The 19,354-nt window shown below is 40.2% G+C and overlaps 1 protein-coding gene across 7 annotated transcripts in view; it reads right to left on the bottom strand.

Annotated features, from left to right (window-relative positions):
- The window catches only part of ADGRG6 (adhesion G protein-coupled receptor G6), a 109,918-nt gene extending 93,559 nt beyond the window's left edge, over positions 1 to 16,359 (bottom strand). For 3 of the 7 annotated variants that reach the window (XM_085055717.1, XM_085055718.1, XM_085055719.1), the window contains exons 1-2: positions 16,046 to 16,326; positions 10,286 to 10,386 (exon numbers count right to left, since the gene is read on the bottom strand). In XM_085055717.1, coding sequence (XP_084911843.1) covers positions 10,286 to 10,386; positions 16,046 to 16,047 — 103 coding nt within the window. In that variant the 5' untranslated portion in view covers positions 16,048 to 16,326. Of the gene's footprint in view, positions 1 to 10,285; positions 10,387 to 15,543; positions 15,840 to 15,874; positions 16,015 to 16,045 lie in introns of those variants that run through there. The other 4 variants (XM_085055713.1, XM_085055716.1, XM_085055714.1 and 1 more) reach the window with 4 other exon arrangements.
- Between the last annotated feature and the right edge of the window lie 2,995 nt (positions 16,360 to 19,354).

Genomic DNA, 19,354 nt, shown 5'->3' with positions numbered 1-19,354 from the left:
TTTTAAAGTTTGGCTTGATCTCTGCTAATACAAGACGTTTCTTCAGATTTCCACATATTTCAAGTGAATAAACACAGTAGCTGATTAAGATAAGAAGCATTGTTGACCTCACCCTAAATATGAAAACTCTGAGCTGTCCTCTCACTAGAAACACCCAAACTACAGTAAAATAAGAGGAAAGATCAAAAAATCATGCCACTATGATGAAAAGCAATTCACTCCAAGAGGAAAAAGATAGCTTTCCCCTGTGCATTAGGATTAAAAACCAGAGTGGATGTTTGGATTCTTATGATATTTTAACTGACTCTGACAGTTACTGAACAATCCCCAAACTGATAAAGTAAACCTAGCTAAGAAAGAGAGTGATAGAGCAAAAATGCTATCTTCTCCTCAGCTCAGATTTTGAGAGTGCTGCAAATGCTCATTTCCCACTGAATCTCTGGGAATCTGAGGTGCTCTGACTCCCACAAATGGCACCATGTCCCACAAAAATCAGGAACAGTTCTGGAAGAAAATGTCTTTCAGTATCAGTCCTTCCAAAGAGTTTGTGCATCTGAATTTTTTGCTGGAGCTCAAGTCAATTCTTAAGTACCAAGAAAGGATTCACATGACATGGGGATTACACAGACAAAAAACAGAATACAAAAACCTCTTCCATTTCACTGGGTGAGATCACAGTAATCTGCAGACAAAACCCACAAGTTACAACATATAAGCATTGCCAAGTGTACACAACAACTCTTTCGTTCTTTAAGCCTTTTTCCTTTCTGAACACTGAACAGTGATGCAGCACCATGCAAGTAAAATCTTTTAAAGCCATGGGGCAGAACTTTGGCTTCCTCTGACACAAGAGCACTGCTTGGCCAGGACACAAACTTACAGATAGCTTCTATTTGGATATTTGGGGAGGGATTTTCCAAAGAGCTCCACAGGGATGTACCTCTGCTCTTATTCAAGGATAGTAAAACCTGCACTGACTATGGTGGGACTCAGTAAAATGAATGCTGTGCAATCCAGTTAAAATGTAGGAACCACCAGCACTTACACAGATGAACATTTGCTTAATTTTATTTAACATTTGCTTATATTTTATTCCAGAAGTTGTACAAAACTATTTGACAACTAAAGCAAATTTATCCCAATTTCACCATTCCTAAGCATAAAAAGCATAGCACACACTTTCTATTAAATTATTTTATTATTTTCTCATGTTATTAGTAAGTTACCTTCCTTTACTTTCTTGAAAAGATTACTTAAGAAAATTCTTTTACAAAAACACAGCAAAATTTTAAAATTAATGTTGTAATTTTCTCCTTCAGATTCAGAATATTTATTACACCAGAAAAATGATTAAGACGATAAGGCAAGATAAATGTTTTGAGAACAATAGCGTTAAAAACTGGACTCTTCTCAGCTGCAGTTCTGGCATCTGCTACATTCCATTGTTATGATGTGCTATTCAGAAAGATTTATGCAGCCAAGCATTTTTCTCTTAAGATCTTGAGTTCAGCTATTGATTTTATGATTAAATCGCCACTGATTCAATTTTGCTGCGCTCTAAAAAAAAAAAATAACAACTTCAGATACTTTTGTTGAAGGTAACAGTCAAAGGAGTGAGTAACCACGGGGGCTGTATAAAAGAGAATAGTTGTATCACATACTTCAATATTGCCAATAAAGAAGGGAAGAAGCCCACCCAAAACTAAAGACAACTGACTATTCCAGATATTATTTGCAGGTAACTTCTAAGTTACTAGTGTTTGGCCAAAGATTTAGAAATTTCTCTTTTGGTATTACCCACATGTGAAAAATATGTGCATATTTTATTAGAGGGAGGGAGTGCATACATAGAGAGATGTTCGCCTTTTTAATCCTCAGTACTATCTTATTGCCACGTGCCACCAAAAAGAGAAATTTATAATTCTACGAATGCTACTTCTGCCTTTTTCACCTCAAGACAGACCCTTCCAAGAACGCAGAAGGGTTAAATGCAATTCACTTGTAAAGCAGTGAAATAATCACTTAACAGAAGAGCAATTCCTCATATGCAGAGACAGACAAAGGGAAACCCTTGTCTGATGCACAATGCCCTTGCCAGTTCCAATGGCAAGATTTTAACAGAATCACATTCAATTCACAATAAGATCAAAATACATCACGGAAACTGTATGCTGCCAAAATCTCACAGGTCAAAGTAAAAAGCATAGGCTCACACCTCAAAAAAGAAAAAAGTCACAGAGGACTGGGTCACTTGTACAAATGCCTCTGTGATAGCTTCAATCATGAAGTCTTTTTCTCCACCTAAAATGCAAGTACTGATTAAAAAATGCCTTGAATTTCATAGTATGGATTTGTCACTGCACAGATCTTAAATAAAAGAGCTCTGAGAAGCCAGAGCATGCATCTGAACAAAACAAACTCTGTTCGAGACAGGGAGCTGCAGCTTTCTGTCTGACACCCGTTAAGAAGCATATTCAATGAGTGAAAAAAGCTGGAATTAGGAAAAACTCTGATTACATTGTATCTTTTAAAAAATTAGGTTAGCTGTGTGACAATCTTTTCATGGATCTGCCCTGTGTTCTGCAAGAGCTCTTGCAGATATTTAGCTCTGGAAAAAAAAAGCAGTTGTTTTACAGTACACTGGGAGACAGTTGGACTGCTTTGAGGATATCCAGAGGAAAAATGGTTTCAAGAATAGGAACTAACTTTTTGTCACACTTTAATTGAGTAAAATATTCCCCAATACACACTTTTTCAGTCTACAAGAACTCTCAAAAATCAATTTCTATGAAAATTTGCCATGCTGACACTTCCATTCAATATCAACAGCCTTGCATCTTAATTAATATAGCAGTAGTTTTAGAGGATTATGCAATCTGAGTTACCACTGTGGTGGCCTCTATTGTCAAGTTCGACTATTTGCTACACTGGAATTTGAACAAACCAGTAAATAACTCAAAAGATGTTCAGAAGTTACTGAAGAGGAAATTCACAGAATGGGAATTGCTAAATATGTTTGGGAGCTGAAATCTTCAGGACAATTAGCAAAATTGTTTCCAACTAACAAATTGAAAACAGTTACCATACTGTTCAAGCAGCTATAGTCCTAGACAAAAGGGGAAAAAATAAACCAAAAAACTCCACAAAACCTACAACATGAAAGATGATAAAAGAAGAGCCCAAGTTCATAGTGGTACCAAAAAAATATTACTGGAGTCGGGTTTAGAGTGGAAAGTGGCTTGATCTTTTAAGAGAAGGCAAAAAATTGACTAGCGTGAGATATCTGGAGGCCAGACTGCCTCTAACTCTGAATTATACACTTAACATTCCTTACTGCAGCGAGAGCTAGAGCTTCGTCTGTCATTTACTGGAACTGAGCAGACCAACAAGCACTGAACCCAGACAAAACAAGAGGGTTACTGGAAACCTTCTCTTCCCTTGATATGCATGCTTGTATTATCATATCTGGAGCAGGAAAAGTAGTTTTGGTTCAACGTAACACAGTAATGGGTTTGACTTCTCTGATGTAATTTATCATTATTACCTTAATATTTTTGTTAAATGTGTAGAAAATGTTCACAGTCTATAGCTAAAATACTTTATTTTCCTCCCACAGGAGAGATATTTTTCTCTTCCATGAAGAGAGGAAATAAACTCAGAAACAGCACATGTGAATTATTTAATCAGATGTATTTCACACACAATGTTAACAAGGAATGTAATTTTCTTATGTTGTAGTACCCTACTAGATTATAGCTACAATTTCTTCACTTAATGTTTTTCAAATTCTTGAAAAATAAACATCATATATGCTTTTCTTCATTTCAATATTTTATATCTATCTCAGACATCTCCGTGTTGTGGTTGTGTAAAAATGCAAATTTTAACATTTCATTATCAGAAAGTGATAACTGAGGCCTTGATTAGTAAGCACTGCATGTTATACCTTGTGCAAAACACTTATGCAACCCCACTAAGTAAACAAATACTATGTTCTAGCAAAAATAATCATGGACATAACAATAGGCATCTAAAATTTCCAAGATCAGCCCTTCTGATTAATTGAGAAATGCTGACTTTACCATGGTAATCACTCACTTCTAAAAGGTCTATAGGGATATTAAATCAATCATTTTAATTACTCAGTATTAATTGTGATAAATATTGAAATGCACATCACACGATTGCTAGACTTGTATGTTAGGAACTTATATCTGGAAAACTTCTAGTTCACAGCTTTTCTTCATGATGCAATGCTTCTCACATTAGTAATCCACAGGAGAAATAAAATGGCATTCTCAAAGACTTCAGTTTATTAACAAGACAGAAAAACTTTTTATTCTAAAATGTTCATTCACTTTATTTAGAGCAACTGACAAATACCATAAAAAATTAAGTTTTTCATGTAATAACCTCTATCAGGGCAGCCTTTTGTAAAGCATAGTCCAGCTGGCCACAAGTCATCTTGGGACTATTGTTGGATATATGAATAAGGTAGGTACCTTTATTATGTGTTGTCATAAACAGTATTGACAAACATTCAAACTTTTGTTGGCTATGTTTTTAATTTCTAACAGTGAACAGAGAAAATGAGGCAAAAATAATTTATAAACAGATTCTAAAACTCCATAAAGATTGGCTATAAAGATTGGACCTTCCGTGACAGGCTCTTCTTTCTTTGCAGGTATATTCTTTACAGAGAGGTTCATTATTTAGCTTATGGTCAAATAAAGGAGTGCAGAGACCCTGTACAATGAGGTTGTAGTCAGCTTAGAAATGCTTGAGCACATTCCATCTCAGTTTGGCTGCGAGGGCGTATCAGAGGAGGGGGAAAAATCACTGTGCTTTCAAGGCAATATTGCTGTGGTTAATCCAATGAGGTCAAAACGTTTTAGGGAAAAGAAGTATCAACAACATCAAAAAATTACAGCTAAAGAAAGTAAACAGAGGTAATGAGAGGCAGGTTCCTGTGAAATGCATTTCAACACTAATTTACTTTTATATTAACAAACTGTCAACTAGGGGAAATAAAGAAAGCTGACTAGCAACTTTTCCTCTGCAAGATTTGTATGAATAGAAATTTTAAACACATGCCTCAAGCTGGCAAAAATTTAGATATTAAACAGAGCATAAAGGGGATAGCTATTGATATGTTTTGCTTAAGCGAAATTAAAACATAAAAAAAAAAAAACCTGACAGAGAAAGAGGAAAGAATAAAAAAACCTTAGAGCTATTCATTAAATACACAGATTCCTCCTGACTAATCTCTCAATTACTCATGATGTATGCATGTCTTTGTAAGAAGTCTGCCAGACTGAATATTTTTTCCACTTTTTAGATTTTCTGACTTTTTCCATAACTTTCAGAAATAAGAATTTCCATGCCTGAGTGAGGGATGGCACTGTCAGTCACATTTACCCTGCTCAGCAATAACTTCATGCTGTTCCCACCCCTGGGATGCCATGAGAGAAGTTTGACAAAGCACCAGTAATAACTTTATAAAAATCACCCCCCGCTGTACGTGAGGATTGTGCTGACTGACTGGGTTAATGTCTTGGCACTTTGGTTCTTGCTCTGCACATGGTAAGAAAGAGGAAGATAAGGGAATGTGCTGACAACCATTTCATCATTTGCTCAGTGATAGGATCTTTGGCCCCTGTTTGGGGTAGGCAGCTTGAGATCTGTGGTGAAAAAAAACACACTTCCTGACTTGGCTGTGCCAGATAAAGCCCAATCCATTTTCACTATGTCACTAACTCTTGTTGCTAGCGCTGGTGGCATGAGCAATACTTCCCACCATACTGACTTCCCATCTCTTATTGGGCTCCTGAACCCACAGATTCACTCAGAATTCTCCCACAAACACGGAACGACTTCAATGTCTCCCTTATCTACACAGACACAATTAAGGACCATAACAGACAAAGATGATCTTATATTGTGGATCATCACCAGCCATGTGGGTGAAGGACCTGCCTTCAGATTTTTTTTTCTTGATGAATTACATACAGCACAAAATTTTGCTTTGAATCACCACTAAAATTAAAACTCCAGAAGCTGTAATAGAATCGAAATTTATGCTTTGGTGAGCTCCTGGGATTTGATTAAACCACTCTGAGGACATGAAAATGCAGCTACAGACACCAGTGCACTCTACTGATGGATGACCAAAAGGACAAATGTTAACTCTGGCATTAGTTACAGTCAGAGTAATTTTGTGATAACATCAGTATGGAGCATAATGCAGAAATAGTGTAGTAAGAATTACAGATGCCCTCATGGCTTTGCTAAAATAAATATTTTCCACATTCTGAATAAAACTAAATATGGCTGTGCAGCAGACAAAACTTAAAATATTTATTGACTCTTATGTAATTATAAGTCTATTAATGACATAGGAAGGTAAAAAAAATCTTATGAGAATGTTGCTATCTCCTCAAATGTCCAAGTGTTCAAAATTCTGAAACTCCAGTGCTGACAAGACATTTGAAAACTAGATTGGAAAACCATTATGCAAACTGGAATCTGCATTTAAGGTCACTGAGAAAACTCCAGTTCTGCTCCTGGGTTATCATAGAGAGCGCAGAAAACTCCAAAAGACAGCACAATATTGAAGCACTAGACATTTTGTTAGGACAGCAGAAAAACAAAAAAAGCAAGGGGGGACTGAACTGAACATTTTTGTGAGGTTACACACACCTGAAGGAACTGATTTTCACTTTCCATACTGAACTACTGCTGTTTCTTTGTGTCAGATAAAAATGAAGCCATTGCGACAGGACAAACACCAATTTTTTAGGACGAACACCAATTTTTTAGGACAAACACCAATTTTTTAGGACAAACACCAATTTTTTAGGACAAACACCAATTTTTTAGACACAGCAAAAGCACTGTCATATTCTGAGAAGTGCAATTTACAAAGGATTTCCTCATTTCCCAGATTTTTAACCAAAAGAGATTATACAGGATAATGATTAAGAAAGAACTGTAGATATTAGGGAAGTTTGGAAATTATATAATGTATTTCTCAGCCCCAGGGAAAATTGACTGAAGATTTAAACCATCTGTGGTAGACACATTCCCTCCCAAGGACTGGGATTTCCCAGTCTTTCCTGACATCTATTTTACTGCTATCTAAACCTTTTGATGAGATGTCCTCCCCTCATTTATCTCGCTGTTATTTAAGCCCATTTTTTTTGCCCTTTCAACTGCCTAGAAAGATCAGTCTATCTCTTCCCACTGCACCTATCTCCTTCAATATTCTCAGTTCTTATGCGTTCCCTCCTCTGCCTACTCTAGACCAAAAACTCTTAGTTCTTTCTGTCTGCTTTCATTAGTTATGTTTTCCAGAACTCAGTTCCCTGCATTTGCTCTCTTTTGGGCTCTCTGAATCCAATGAAATTTTCATGCAGACAAAAAGTCAGGTATATCTGAATCTCACACAAAAGCGGATTTAACAAATTCTGTTTAAAACACCCCCATTCTAACACCTCAGCTCCCGTGCAGTCCTTTCACTGCAAGATAGGCAAGCCCTTTACAAGGGAGGAGGGACACACTCATCACAGGGAAACTGAGGCTCAGATAAATGACTCACACAAGGCCATCAGGGACATCTACCCCAGACAGGAATGGAACCCAGACAAGTTACAAACTGAGCCAACTTCTCCCTGACTCACAACACATGACCTGAAGCCAGTATGCCCAGCTAGTTACTGCTGCTGAGATTTTTACTAAAGTACGTGTTATATTTTTATCAGTTTTTTTCCTGTTAATAATTTCTTTCTGTCTTCCTGTTTCAATTGTCACAATTCATCCATTGATTCCTTTGAGGTATCAGACCTTTATTTTTGGATTGCACTCTACTGGTGCACCTGCCTGTCAGTACCTTACTTACCAGTTTGTGGCTAAACATTCTTTCCACAGACCATCCTGCTCTCGTTTTAAGTTTTTTGCTGTGCAATCTCTCTCCTAAGCTTTGTTTCTGAAAGCAGGCCAAGTACTGTAGTTTTCCTCAGACTAAACTATAAAATTATTACTTTTGCATTTTTCTGTGTTACAGCATGACTGATATCTTTATCCTTATGAATAGCCCCTTAAATAATCCATAAAACCTGGACCTGATGATCTTAATCCCTCTCTTGTATGTAACCTCCTCTGGGCAAAGCTTAATAAGCACCAATAGCTTTCTAAGCTTACAGCTCACTAGAGAACCTGGATGAATGTCAGGCTTTTATGATATTTCTACTGTAAATTCAGTAAAGCTTAAGCTGCCAGAGAGATTATGAATACCATATGAATTCACAGCCAAAGTGACCAATACCTTTTAAGAACACGAAATAAAAAATGCAGGAGCAGCAGTGTTTCTCATTTTGTCTGTCTTACTCTATTAGAAAAAGCAGATGAAAAGTCTCAATTTTGCAGCATAACCTATGCTTTTACATCAGCATAAAAAGAAATATGAACCCTGAGGGTCTACAGGCAAGTACTGCCAAATGACAGGTTCCTGTAAAGGTAAATGTCTCATTTTCATTTCAGTCGAATATTAACAGCAGACTACCTATCATCTCTTTCACTGTTGAACAGAGAACATCTGTCTATTGACCCTGGGCATTTCCAGTGCACCTTATTTATTTACTTATCATTCAGGCAGACAGGGAAATATCTTTTCCATTTATTGAAAGTTTTGAAGGTTTCAAATCTATTCCTGTGCAGGGCAGAAAGGAAAAAGCCCCATAGGGATGCACTTGAGACTGGAACACTTTGGCTGCTTTTACCAATCCAATGGCACCAATCATTTTATTGCTGAAGAGGTTAGCCAGGGGCATATACGATTTCATAGAAGTGTATCTTGGAGTTTGGCACAGGGCTTTTGACTCTACTTGTTCAGCACCAGCACAGCTAGCCATGGTAAGCTGCAATTAGCTGAATGCATGGATGACTCTGTCCTCACAGCACACTGGCTGTGACCTTCTGGCTCACAGGGCTTAGGCTTGCTGTGTCACCTGCTCTTCCCATTATCAGCTATCTGTTAGCAAGAGGAATTAGCAAAGGATAATAATTGATAATAATTCTGGGGTCTTAATGTTCTAGTCAACAGGTAACAGCACACATCAGATGTAAATTAGAGGAGGTTTTGCTGGTTTATTTTATGCTAAGAATGGCAGCTGCATGGCCCAAGATCAAGTACGGACCAGGAACATGGGGACACAAAATCCATCAGCCAATGGAGCCAAAGGTAAGAGCAGATCATAAATTCATTTCTGGGTACATGGTTTAATGGAAATGGAAAGCACCTATTAAAGTGACATGAATCTGGAAAGTGCTACTGCACAGCGACATTTTTTTCTCCAAAAAAAAAAGTGTATGTTTTAAAAAATAAAAGAGCACTTTTTTTAGAAAGAAAAACATTACCAAAGAAGGTAGAAGCCCTTTCTATATATAAACAATCTTTTTTTTCCAATGGGAAGCCTGTCAAAGCAAAACTACCCATCTGATACAGAATTAGCTGAGCACTGCAAGCTGCTCCAAAACGTTCATATGCTCCAGAATAAACTCCAGATGTTTTTTTCCAGCAAAGCAGCTGGATGGCCTAAAATACTTTGCACTCTAGTGGTTAGGACAGGACATTTAGTAAATTAAATCTCTCATTCATATATTTAAAGAAAACAGTCAGAATATTACCTTATGCTGTGCTGAAGTGTCACCACAGATCAAGATGATGTCAAGTTTAAACTTATTGTTCTTTATAGTACACAATTATCTTACATATAACTTTCCCATAATTTTCTGAGGAATGTTTATATTATTTGAATCATAAAAGCTTTTAAAAATAATAAACACACTCCAATTATTTTACAACTTTGAACTACAGTGAAGGGTTATTGACTACACAGTCTACAGGCACAAACAGTACTGTGGGAAATGGAAGAACTACATAATTACTCATATATACTTTCCAACAACCAGAAGAAATTCAAAAGAGGTAGGCATGAACATAATAAACTCAAAGAAAGAACACAATAAAAGAACTCAAAGAAGAAATCCAAAGAAAAAATTAGTAACAATTAATAACAGTAAAATGATAAAAACCAGCAAAAAGAAAATTGAGCACTAGCAGAACACAGGACCCAAGCTATTCAAATCACAAATAATGGTTATAATGCATCCCTGTTATCAGTGTTACATTGTACTTAATTCAGTCATACATAAGCATAATCCTCAGTCATTAAAACTTTGGCTCCTAGATCATTTATTTATGCAAGAAGATAAATTACTGACTTACCTGCTTGCTGCATGCATATAATATATGTGGTAAACAAGCAGAGACAGTGCTGCAGCTTCCATTTCCAGTGATAGCACCACATTTCACTTACATGAGACATCCTATGGGGAAAAAAAAGGCAAGCAAGAATTCAGGGATTTTTACAAGGTAAGAAAATGAAGATACTGTTGTTAGTTAAACTAGTAACTAGCAGTAAATAAAGTAGCACTTGAAAATTGTGGATGCCCCTAGTATTGTTTTAATGGAGACCAAAGTCTGCTAAAAAAGGTCAGAAATGATATTGTCTGGTTCTTTGCAGACAGAGAAGTGGAAGACTGGTCAGCATTGGGTTTCTATGCAGATAGATGTGGGTGGCATTTCAGTAAAAGAAACAAGAAGCACCATCTGAAAGTTGTAGGGTTTTTTTTTTTTTAATAGGAAATTTTACACATATAAATTTACACTTAAAAACGTATTTATTCTATTTAATTATACATAATATATACATATTTGTTATTAACTATATAAAGATGGTAGATGATAATTTGCCTCTGCCCTTAACAGGGCTTTCCATTTTTCAGTTCTAATATTTTGACAGCTCCAACATTTTCTGCTGACAACTTTTATGAAGATCCTGAAACCTTCCTTGCCAAAATCTAGGAGCTTATATGTGCTGCAAGAGAAGTCAGGGACATCTTGATTATTAAATAAAACAAACGCAACTACAGAAAAGTGTCTATCAGTTACAGCTTGAAGTTAAAATTTCCTTTCCCTTAAAGCCTAGACGATATTTAACGGCTAAACCAAAATGTTTCCTCCACTGTGGGCAGAACAGGAAGCAAGACCCTTAAAAATTTATTCACACCTCTAACCATGCATCCAAAATGAGTGGTGCTCCACTACATTGCCATCTCTTTTATTCAACAAATTAGCAGCAAGCAAAAGGAAGTAAATAATGAAACACAACACGCATTATTTTGACCAACTCCTTCCTCTCCCATTTGGTCATGATAACTGGCTTTTGCTCAGTAAGTTATTATCTACCTATACTGAGGTAGATAAGAAGAAAACTCTTCATTCTGTTCCACAGACATTGCTGTGAACCCACCAACAAAAGCAGGGGGCAAACATAAAACCTTTTCCAGTGTCAGCTTCTGTTTCTTCCCAAAGTGGACGCCAATGCAGGAAGATAAACCATTGTAAAGGAACAACTGATGTTTCAGCTTTAAAAATAGTAATTCATCAAAGCACTCCTGTGGGCTAGGTGCCAATGGACCCAGGTAAATGGCACTTCAGCAGACGGCTGAGATCAGTTAGGCTTCCCTTGAGTGCAGCGTTACACAGCATAGGTATCTGATTACAAAAGAAGTTCAGTTCTTTATGGGTAGTTGTATCAAACTAGGAATTTGAAGCAGATCTGTTTTTTCTGAGATATCGTAAAGTCAAACTTAACAAGTGTTGAAGACAAGCACAGAAAACACTGAGCTCTGAAATACAAGAATCTCTTTGATGAAGCCAGGCATACAAAATAACTGGATTATCAAACAATAGAATTATTGTCCTTCAACTTAGTGATCCAAAAATCCCTATTAAAATCTCAGACAACAGAAAGCTGAAGTTTTGGAACTGTTACTTTTCAATCTATATAATTCATAAATCCACTTCATTAAATACCTTTAATATTAATTTAGAAAATTGAATTTGAATAGAAGTCCTTTGAAGACATGAAAAGCGTTACATGCACATGCAAGCATATATGACATGCATATATACTCACAGAGTGGGGAAATGGAAATGTTGCGGCTAACAGCACAACATACCAGAGATACAAAAGAATTTTGCTGTTCTTAAAGAAGAAAGAGTTTGCAGGTACTGATGAACTACATGCCATCCTGCGGCATAACCTACCAATGCAAACCTGCAGAAGTGGAAGCATTACTGTTTTTTGTTGTTGATTTGTTTTGAGCAAGCACAGTTACAGTTATCAGACTAGGAAACAAATATTCACTAATTCATAATAAATCTGTGTTGATTTTCACCAAACTGATAACTTGTCCATATCGCCACATTTGATATCTCTGTGAGCTCAGACAAAATTTTTGCTCCTTTAATAAAACTGGAGAATCCAAGACACCACATTTGAGACACTCAAGGGAAAAATAACATGACAAGCTTCTGCTGCCTAGGTCTGGTGTGAATCTACCCAGTCACATTGCTTCTAGTGCCTTTTTAAAAGACATGAAATTCTACATTAGTCTGAAAGAGGTATTTAATTTGGCCAATTTCAGTTTGTTAATGTTCACTTGCATTGCGGCAGTGCTTACGAGCCAGTACTCCGCAGTACTCCAGGGTGATACTTTACGGTCTGTTTCCTCATCCTCACTCATGTAAAAAGTGCTACTAATGAAATATTTTAAGAACATGGACAATCAACAGAGCAGAGCATAAATAAGTGCAAACAATAAGGCAGAAAGGAGTGGCTATAAAGATTTTTCCCCAGAGAAAAAAACCTAGATAATTACATAACTGCTATTAAAAGACACACAATTCTCCACCAAAATAAATAAACAAAACAAATATATAAAATATAGCAAATGGTCTTCTCCACTTATGTTCTCTACTGTTGAAGGACAAAACAATTCTCTTTACACCACATTGCCTCAGTTGACAAGAAAGAAAGGTTTATCAAACTCAGACAAGAACGAACTCAGAAGCGCACGCTACCAAAGCACTCCACTAATGTGGGCACCATGACTCAGATCTGTTTCTTTTGGAGAGGACTGTTAAAGAACGATTTTGAAAAGCATAACCCCTAGCTGAGTGCTATAAATTAGGGAGGAAATCAGTTATTTCTGTGTTCTTAGGATCTTGCAGAGACAAAAAGACAAAAATCAGAAAACTGACTGCTCACAGCCTTACACTGTGATGTGTAATGCTCCTGTCCACACAAGAAGTTGTCAGGGATGGAAGTCAGATAACACATTGCCAACAAAAAGGCTTCTTCCACAACATAATCCACCCCTGATATTTTTACAATTTGACATTTCAGACAATTATGATAAGGTGTTGTAATAACTGATAAATACTTTACAGGCTTTAAAAAAACACAACTGAGTTGCAGATATTATTCACCTCTCAATACCCCCTATATTTATTTTTCTTGATTACTAGTGTTAATTAGCATACAGAAGTGAATCCAAACAGCATATGAATAATCCAAAAGAAAAACTAGCATATGGTTCTGGGCTAGTTTATAGCTTATCAAGGGATGATATGGTCCCCTGACAGCACTGACTTGATGGCCCAAGAGACCCCTTTGGTCCTGGGTTCTTATATTAAGTAGTATTAAAAAGATGTGTTCTGTCATTTAGTATTCATTAACAGAACAGGGAATAGATATCAGAACAGCAATGCACCAAAACACACCACGAGTTTAGGTAAGAAAAGAGACAGACCTTTGTCCATAACAAAGCTCTCAGAACATATATGGATTATTTCAGTCTTTGTCTTTGGTTACATAAAAATTGCTGAACGCTGTTCATAGTGAGTTTTCTTCCCTATTTTGTATCAATTTAAATGAAAAAGCCCTATTCTGTCCCCAGCAGTTAACACACTAGCAGCTCTGAAGAAATCATTCTAGAGTGTCAAACACAGAATCAGAATATTTTACCCAATATATCTGGAAACTATTAGGACACCTATGGAAGGAGTAGATCCACTAAAGTTGGATAGTCTCAAAATAGCAAGCCCTCTTAACTTTTTTTTTCTTTTTTTTAATGGGTTTTGGCTTTCTGTGTAGTCTGATAGAAGAAGTACTAATTTTTCTGTGGACTTGCATTTCCCAGCGTAGACACTGTGTGACATGACCAGCCATGCACTCTAGCTACCAATTCACTCCAGTCCACAGCTACTTTCATTTCCTATAACATAGGGACACAATGAGCTTATTCACAATTCATTCCAGAAGAGCAAAATAGACATGTAAAGTATCTAAACCATAAATGGATGGTAACTTGACACAGTTCAAAATGGAATTACTGGGAGTTTTGCTACATCCAACTACTAAATCTTTTACTCTACATGCCAGCAGCCAGCTAGCAGGCAAAACAGCATGGCCTTTTAGGGAATATACAGCTCTGCAAGACAACATACACAAAATATGAATGATGCTGGAGCATTTGACTTGTATACTGTACCATCCCAAAACATGCAATACAAACTTTATTACACCATCTTCCTTGTTCAAAACTTTGTCAAAAGTTCCCTGGAATAGGATGTGAAATCTGCCTCAGGCACACTGACATGACTTTCTTTGGTCTTTGACATGTCTAAAGCTATTAAGGAAAAATCTTGCTGACAGTATAAAATTAAAAGAAAGATAACATCAATGTCACAATTTTTTTCTCACACAGACTGTAAACAAAAATATTTTAAGCTTAATCACTCTCAAGTGGAACTGCAAGTGAAAGATGATTGCAACTCAGTTTAGTTCCCTAAGGTTAACTCCTAGAAGAGTTGATTTTAACTTTCAAATCCTTGCTTTAAACTGTAGTGAATTAATGTCTTGAACGATTAATTACACAATATGCCTTAAAACTTTCATTTTGGTAAGCACTACTTGTTCCTAATTATTCTTACAGCCAACCTTGAAAACACCTTCATGCTCATCAAAAGAGATGAAAAAAAAATAAGACACTGCCTTTTAATTTAAACAGTATCAGCCCTATCAGATCCATCTAAGTCCCTTGGCTTTCCTTTCAAAAGGAACTTTTCCCACTTGCAGGCAAAAGATCTGCTGGCTGCTTCCAACCCGGTAGCACTGCAAAACTAGGTCTTCAGGAGCTCCTTCTCATTCCTGCCTTAACTTCACGGCGCCCTGTGAGAAGCCCCTGCCCTTTTCCGCTTGCACTGATTCCCTCGGGTGCACCCACAGCTCCTCGCTCCCGGCTGTGAAGGTACCGGCGGAACGCCTAACCCCAAACCTCAGCACCTCGCCTTACCTTCGGCGAGGGACAGGCAGTAAAGGAGAAATATCCCGGGGAAGGCGCCCGGAGGCCACGGCACTGTCCCGCCCGGGGCCGGGCGGAGTTGGGCGGGAGGGGAGCCCCGACCCGTGCGCGGATCGCCGCCTGCCCTCGGCCCCTCGGGGAACGGAGCGCCGCGCTGCCCCCGCTCCGTGCGCTGCGGAGAGTGGCGGTGGGGCTGCGAACGCTTTGAGAAGCCCGCCCTGCCCTCCGTCGCCTTTGCCTACTTTTTCCCTACTTATGCTGGCACCTCACCTGGAAGGCTGCCTGCGGTGCGAGGGCTGCTCGACGTGAGCGGCCGCGGCCCCGAGCCGAGAGGCCGGGCGGATGCGGGGGCACCGCCGCTCAGGGCGGGCGGCCAGCGGGGCCAAGCGTTTCGCTGCTTGCTCGCAAGCACGGCGAAATTCACCAGAGCCGTCCTAAGGACGGGGTTAGGGTGCCCTGCGAAAGGCAGCGGCCGCCCGGGAGCCGGCGGGGCAGCCGCCGACGGACACTGAGCCCGGACGGGGCAGAGCCCGGCCAGCCCTGCCTTCTGAGCTCCCGACGCGAAACTTCGCCGTTTCCCCATTCCTTCAGCCCTACCTACCTGCACGGCTCAGCTCGACATTACTCACCACCTGCTGCGGGTGCTGGGGAAGCCCTGCCGATCCGCCCGGGGTTCCTCGCCCCGCGATGGAGCCCGCGGGCGATCCGCGCTGCCCCAGCGCCCCGGGCGGCAGCCGCAGCCCTCGCCCCAGAGCGCGGAGAAGAGACTTACATGGTGACATTACGGGGCGGCTCTCCTCCGGGACTCAGCAACCATCCTCCCGCGCTGCCGCTCGCTCTGCCTCTGCCCCGTTCCCTCGCAGGCTCCTCGCAAAGGTCATCACTCCTTGCCCACCTCTCTTCCACGCCCGCGCCGATCCGCTCCTCCTACGCCGCGATGCTTCTCCCACCCCGCGCCGCGGCGGGACCTGCCTCTCTCTTTGCACAAGTCGGGGAAACTTCGGCGCGGAGGGAAGCCGCCCCCGCCGAGGGCAGGAGCCGCCCCGCCCGCTCCCCGCTGCGCCCCGCAGTCAGGTGGCAGCCCCGGCGCGGCCCCGCGGGCTGGCCCGGCCCACCGCCGCTCGGGGGGCAGGACGGGCCCGGCAGCCGGCCCGGGGGCCCCGCGCACTCCTGCGAGAGCCTGATCCGCGCCGTTCTGGGGCACGGTGGTACCGGGACCCCGCCGCCTGCCACCCCCGGCAAGGCGCTCCCCGGGCGGCACCACACGGCGCCTTGCAGGCTGTCGCGACCGTGCAGCGAGCCGGCTCACTGGTTAGGGGCTGGGCATGGAGAGTGCAGTCCCCAGGCACCGCTGAGGAGATGATAGCCACAGGCCTAAAGTCACCCGCAGAGAACACGGGCCACCTCCGAGAAGATTCCATGCCCTTGCTGGTCACAGCATCCCAGTGGGAGCAACCTGGGGGATTTGCACAAAAGGACATATGCAGGGCGCTGGGGACAAGCACACCCTGCACACCCACCGCACTGCGCACGGCAGAGGGAAGCGCACCTAAGCCCACCTGCTCACCCCAAGAAAACAAACTGTTCCACTGTGTCCCAGAGCTGCTGGCACAGACTCCGAGGCACTCAAAGTGTGTCAGTTTCCTCTGAAGCACACAACGCGCCAGGGACACGAGATGGGTAGGTGGAGGTGATGCAGCTCTGACCCACTTTCTGAAGCGTGCAAGGCGGAGTGCTGCTCCCACAGGGTGCTGGCCCACACCTCGCTCCTGGGTAGCGTTCTTGGAGGGTGGTAGTTTGCACCATTTGCTAATGATCCCGAGCTGCTTTGCTCAATTAAAATCTGTAGGACATGGTACTGCACTACAGGTAGGTAGGAAAGCATTGAAGTGATAGAAAGGGAAAAACAAAAGATCCTCAGAGAAATCCAAAATTTTCAGAGTACTCCATGGATTAGAGCTGGTAGGATTAGGAAGCAGTACTCCATGGATCCAAGCTGGCAGGATTAGGAAGGATGGGGTAAGAAAAGACCTGGCACAGTGAATCATTCGATGAAGTTATCAGCATGCAATGACAGTTAAAAGCAAACAGTTCCTATTTTAAAAAATAAAGAAAACATCGCTAAATTTTTCATGAACTTTAAACTGAACATTAATATTCACTTATTCTGGTAAATTTTTTTTCTCTGTCCTTTAATAAAGCTATAGGCTTGCTTTCACCGTAAATTCCTGGCACTGAGCATGGGCGCAGGAGCCACTGGGGCTGGGTTAGCCAAATCTACATGGCCAATGGTGCAGGCTTGGGCAAAATCAACCTACAAGTTCTCGCTGCTGGATTTATTGTACTCCCACAGATTGTGTTTACCTCATGTGCACAGCAAAGTCTGTGCTTCTAGAGTGCACTGGACTCGCTGTACATGAGCTCAGTATCTCCTGGGCATATTGGATCCACCATGTGTGAGATGTACACAGTAAATCAAGAGCATCTGGAAGAAATCAATCTGCCATTCATGCCCAGATTAGTGATACATGTGTATATAACTGCTGGCTGTGTTGGAGACTTACATCTTCCTTCCCTACTTGGAAAGCATTAGAGGTGACTGCAATTCCAGAACCTGGCAGTCAAGCTAAAAAAAAAGGGAAAAAAAAAGGAAATAATGGGATTTTTCCCCTGTCATGTTTCTGTCGAGCTGTTTTTTAGTTAATTGTCCTGATCTGAATTTGCTGTCATACACTTTTGCAATCATCAATCTGCTTACCCCTCCACAGCAAGAGCACTGCTGCTTCTGGACCTCAAACTGAACACTGCCCAGTGAGAAATGCCTGTGATGTCCAGCGGGGATAGTGATCAGTGCAGATTTTATGGACAAAGAAGTAGCATGTTTCTGAAGACAGTCTCAGAGCTGCAGGGCAGTGAAGAGAACCCATTCACTCATGAGAAACTGCGGATCATTATCTGGCAGCAGCTCACTGTGCCACATCTGCCTTTAATCAATAGTGAAACAACTTGGCATGGGGTGGGTAGTCAGAGAGGGCTACATTTATGGCTGCTGCTCAGCGAGAATGAGAGTTTCTATGCAGACCACAGTGAGTTTAAGATTTCCGTGTCAGAGTGAGAAACTGCAGACTACATTACAACACCCAACTCAGGTTAACATTGCAGGCTGTCTTTTGCACAATGTGATTAAGAGGAAAAAAATTACAGGAGTGTGGGAAGCAGTGCTATAACCAGAAAGGTTCTGTATATTGACATCTAATGAGCGACACTCACAGAAAGTCAAGCAGCTATTTTTATTCTTTTCTTACTGCATCTGTAGTCACAATGTTGCTTTACATTTATTTTTATTACACTACAAGCAGTGGTGTCTGAATACTGTTAGGTACAGGGCTAGCATATTCTTCACATATTACAGAGTGTTCCATGAATATTCTGAGAGGCTCATTGAAATATTTTGCATTAATTTATAGGCCCTGATTTTCATGGCTTTGTTCACGTATTTCTTTAAATTTACGGCTAGGGTGGTTTCCTTATATTGTGTGCAACTTTGCATGGACCACTTTAAATATCTTAAAAGAATGTTAAAGAATGCTTCATGAAATAATAATATGAAATACCATCTTTTATGTCTGGATACTTCAGTCTGATATTTGAGACACGTGATTTTTCTCTGAACGTTTTTGAAAATCTCTTCTATATTTTATCAATTGTATTTAGGAAAATCTGTGTTTATTTTCTAGAGAAGTGCAAATGCTGAAACTTCATTGCCTGTAACAGTGTAAAAGAGAAAACACTAAATCTGAAATAATAAAAAGGAAGCTGAAAATAAATAGTGAATTGATACCAGCTCATGAAGAAAATTCAAGATCATATGCATTCTCAAAAATTCAAGGGGAAAAAAATTGGTTATGCATTCTACAACAATTCTTATCTTTCTGTCTGGTCATTCTCATATCATGAAGAAAACATGATAAACCCACACAGAGTCTGAAAGTTCAAAGGTGACCTCCCAAATGCTGGTTTTGTGGATAGAATTTGGGTGTTGATGGAAAAGGTAAAGTAACAGAATTGATGTAAATTGTTG

This window comes from Lichenostomus cassidix, chromosome 3 (genome assembly GCF_008360975.1).
Source record: "Lichenostomus cassidix isolate B80296 chromosome 3, HeHo_3.0, whole genome shotgun sequence".
NCBI lineage: Eukaryota > Metazoa > Chordata > Aves > Passeriformes > Meliphagidae > Lichenostomus > Lichenostomus cassidix.
This window is presented reverse-complemented; position numbering and strand designations above follow the sequence as displayed.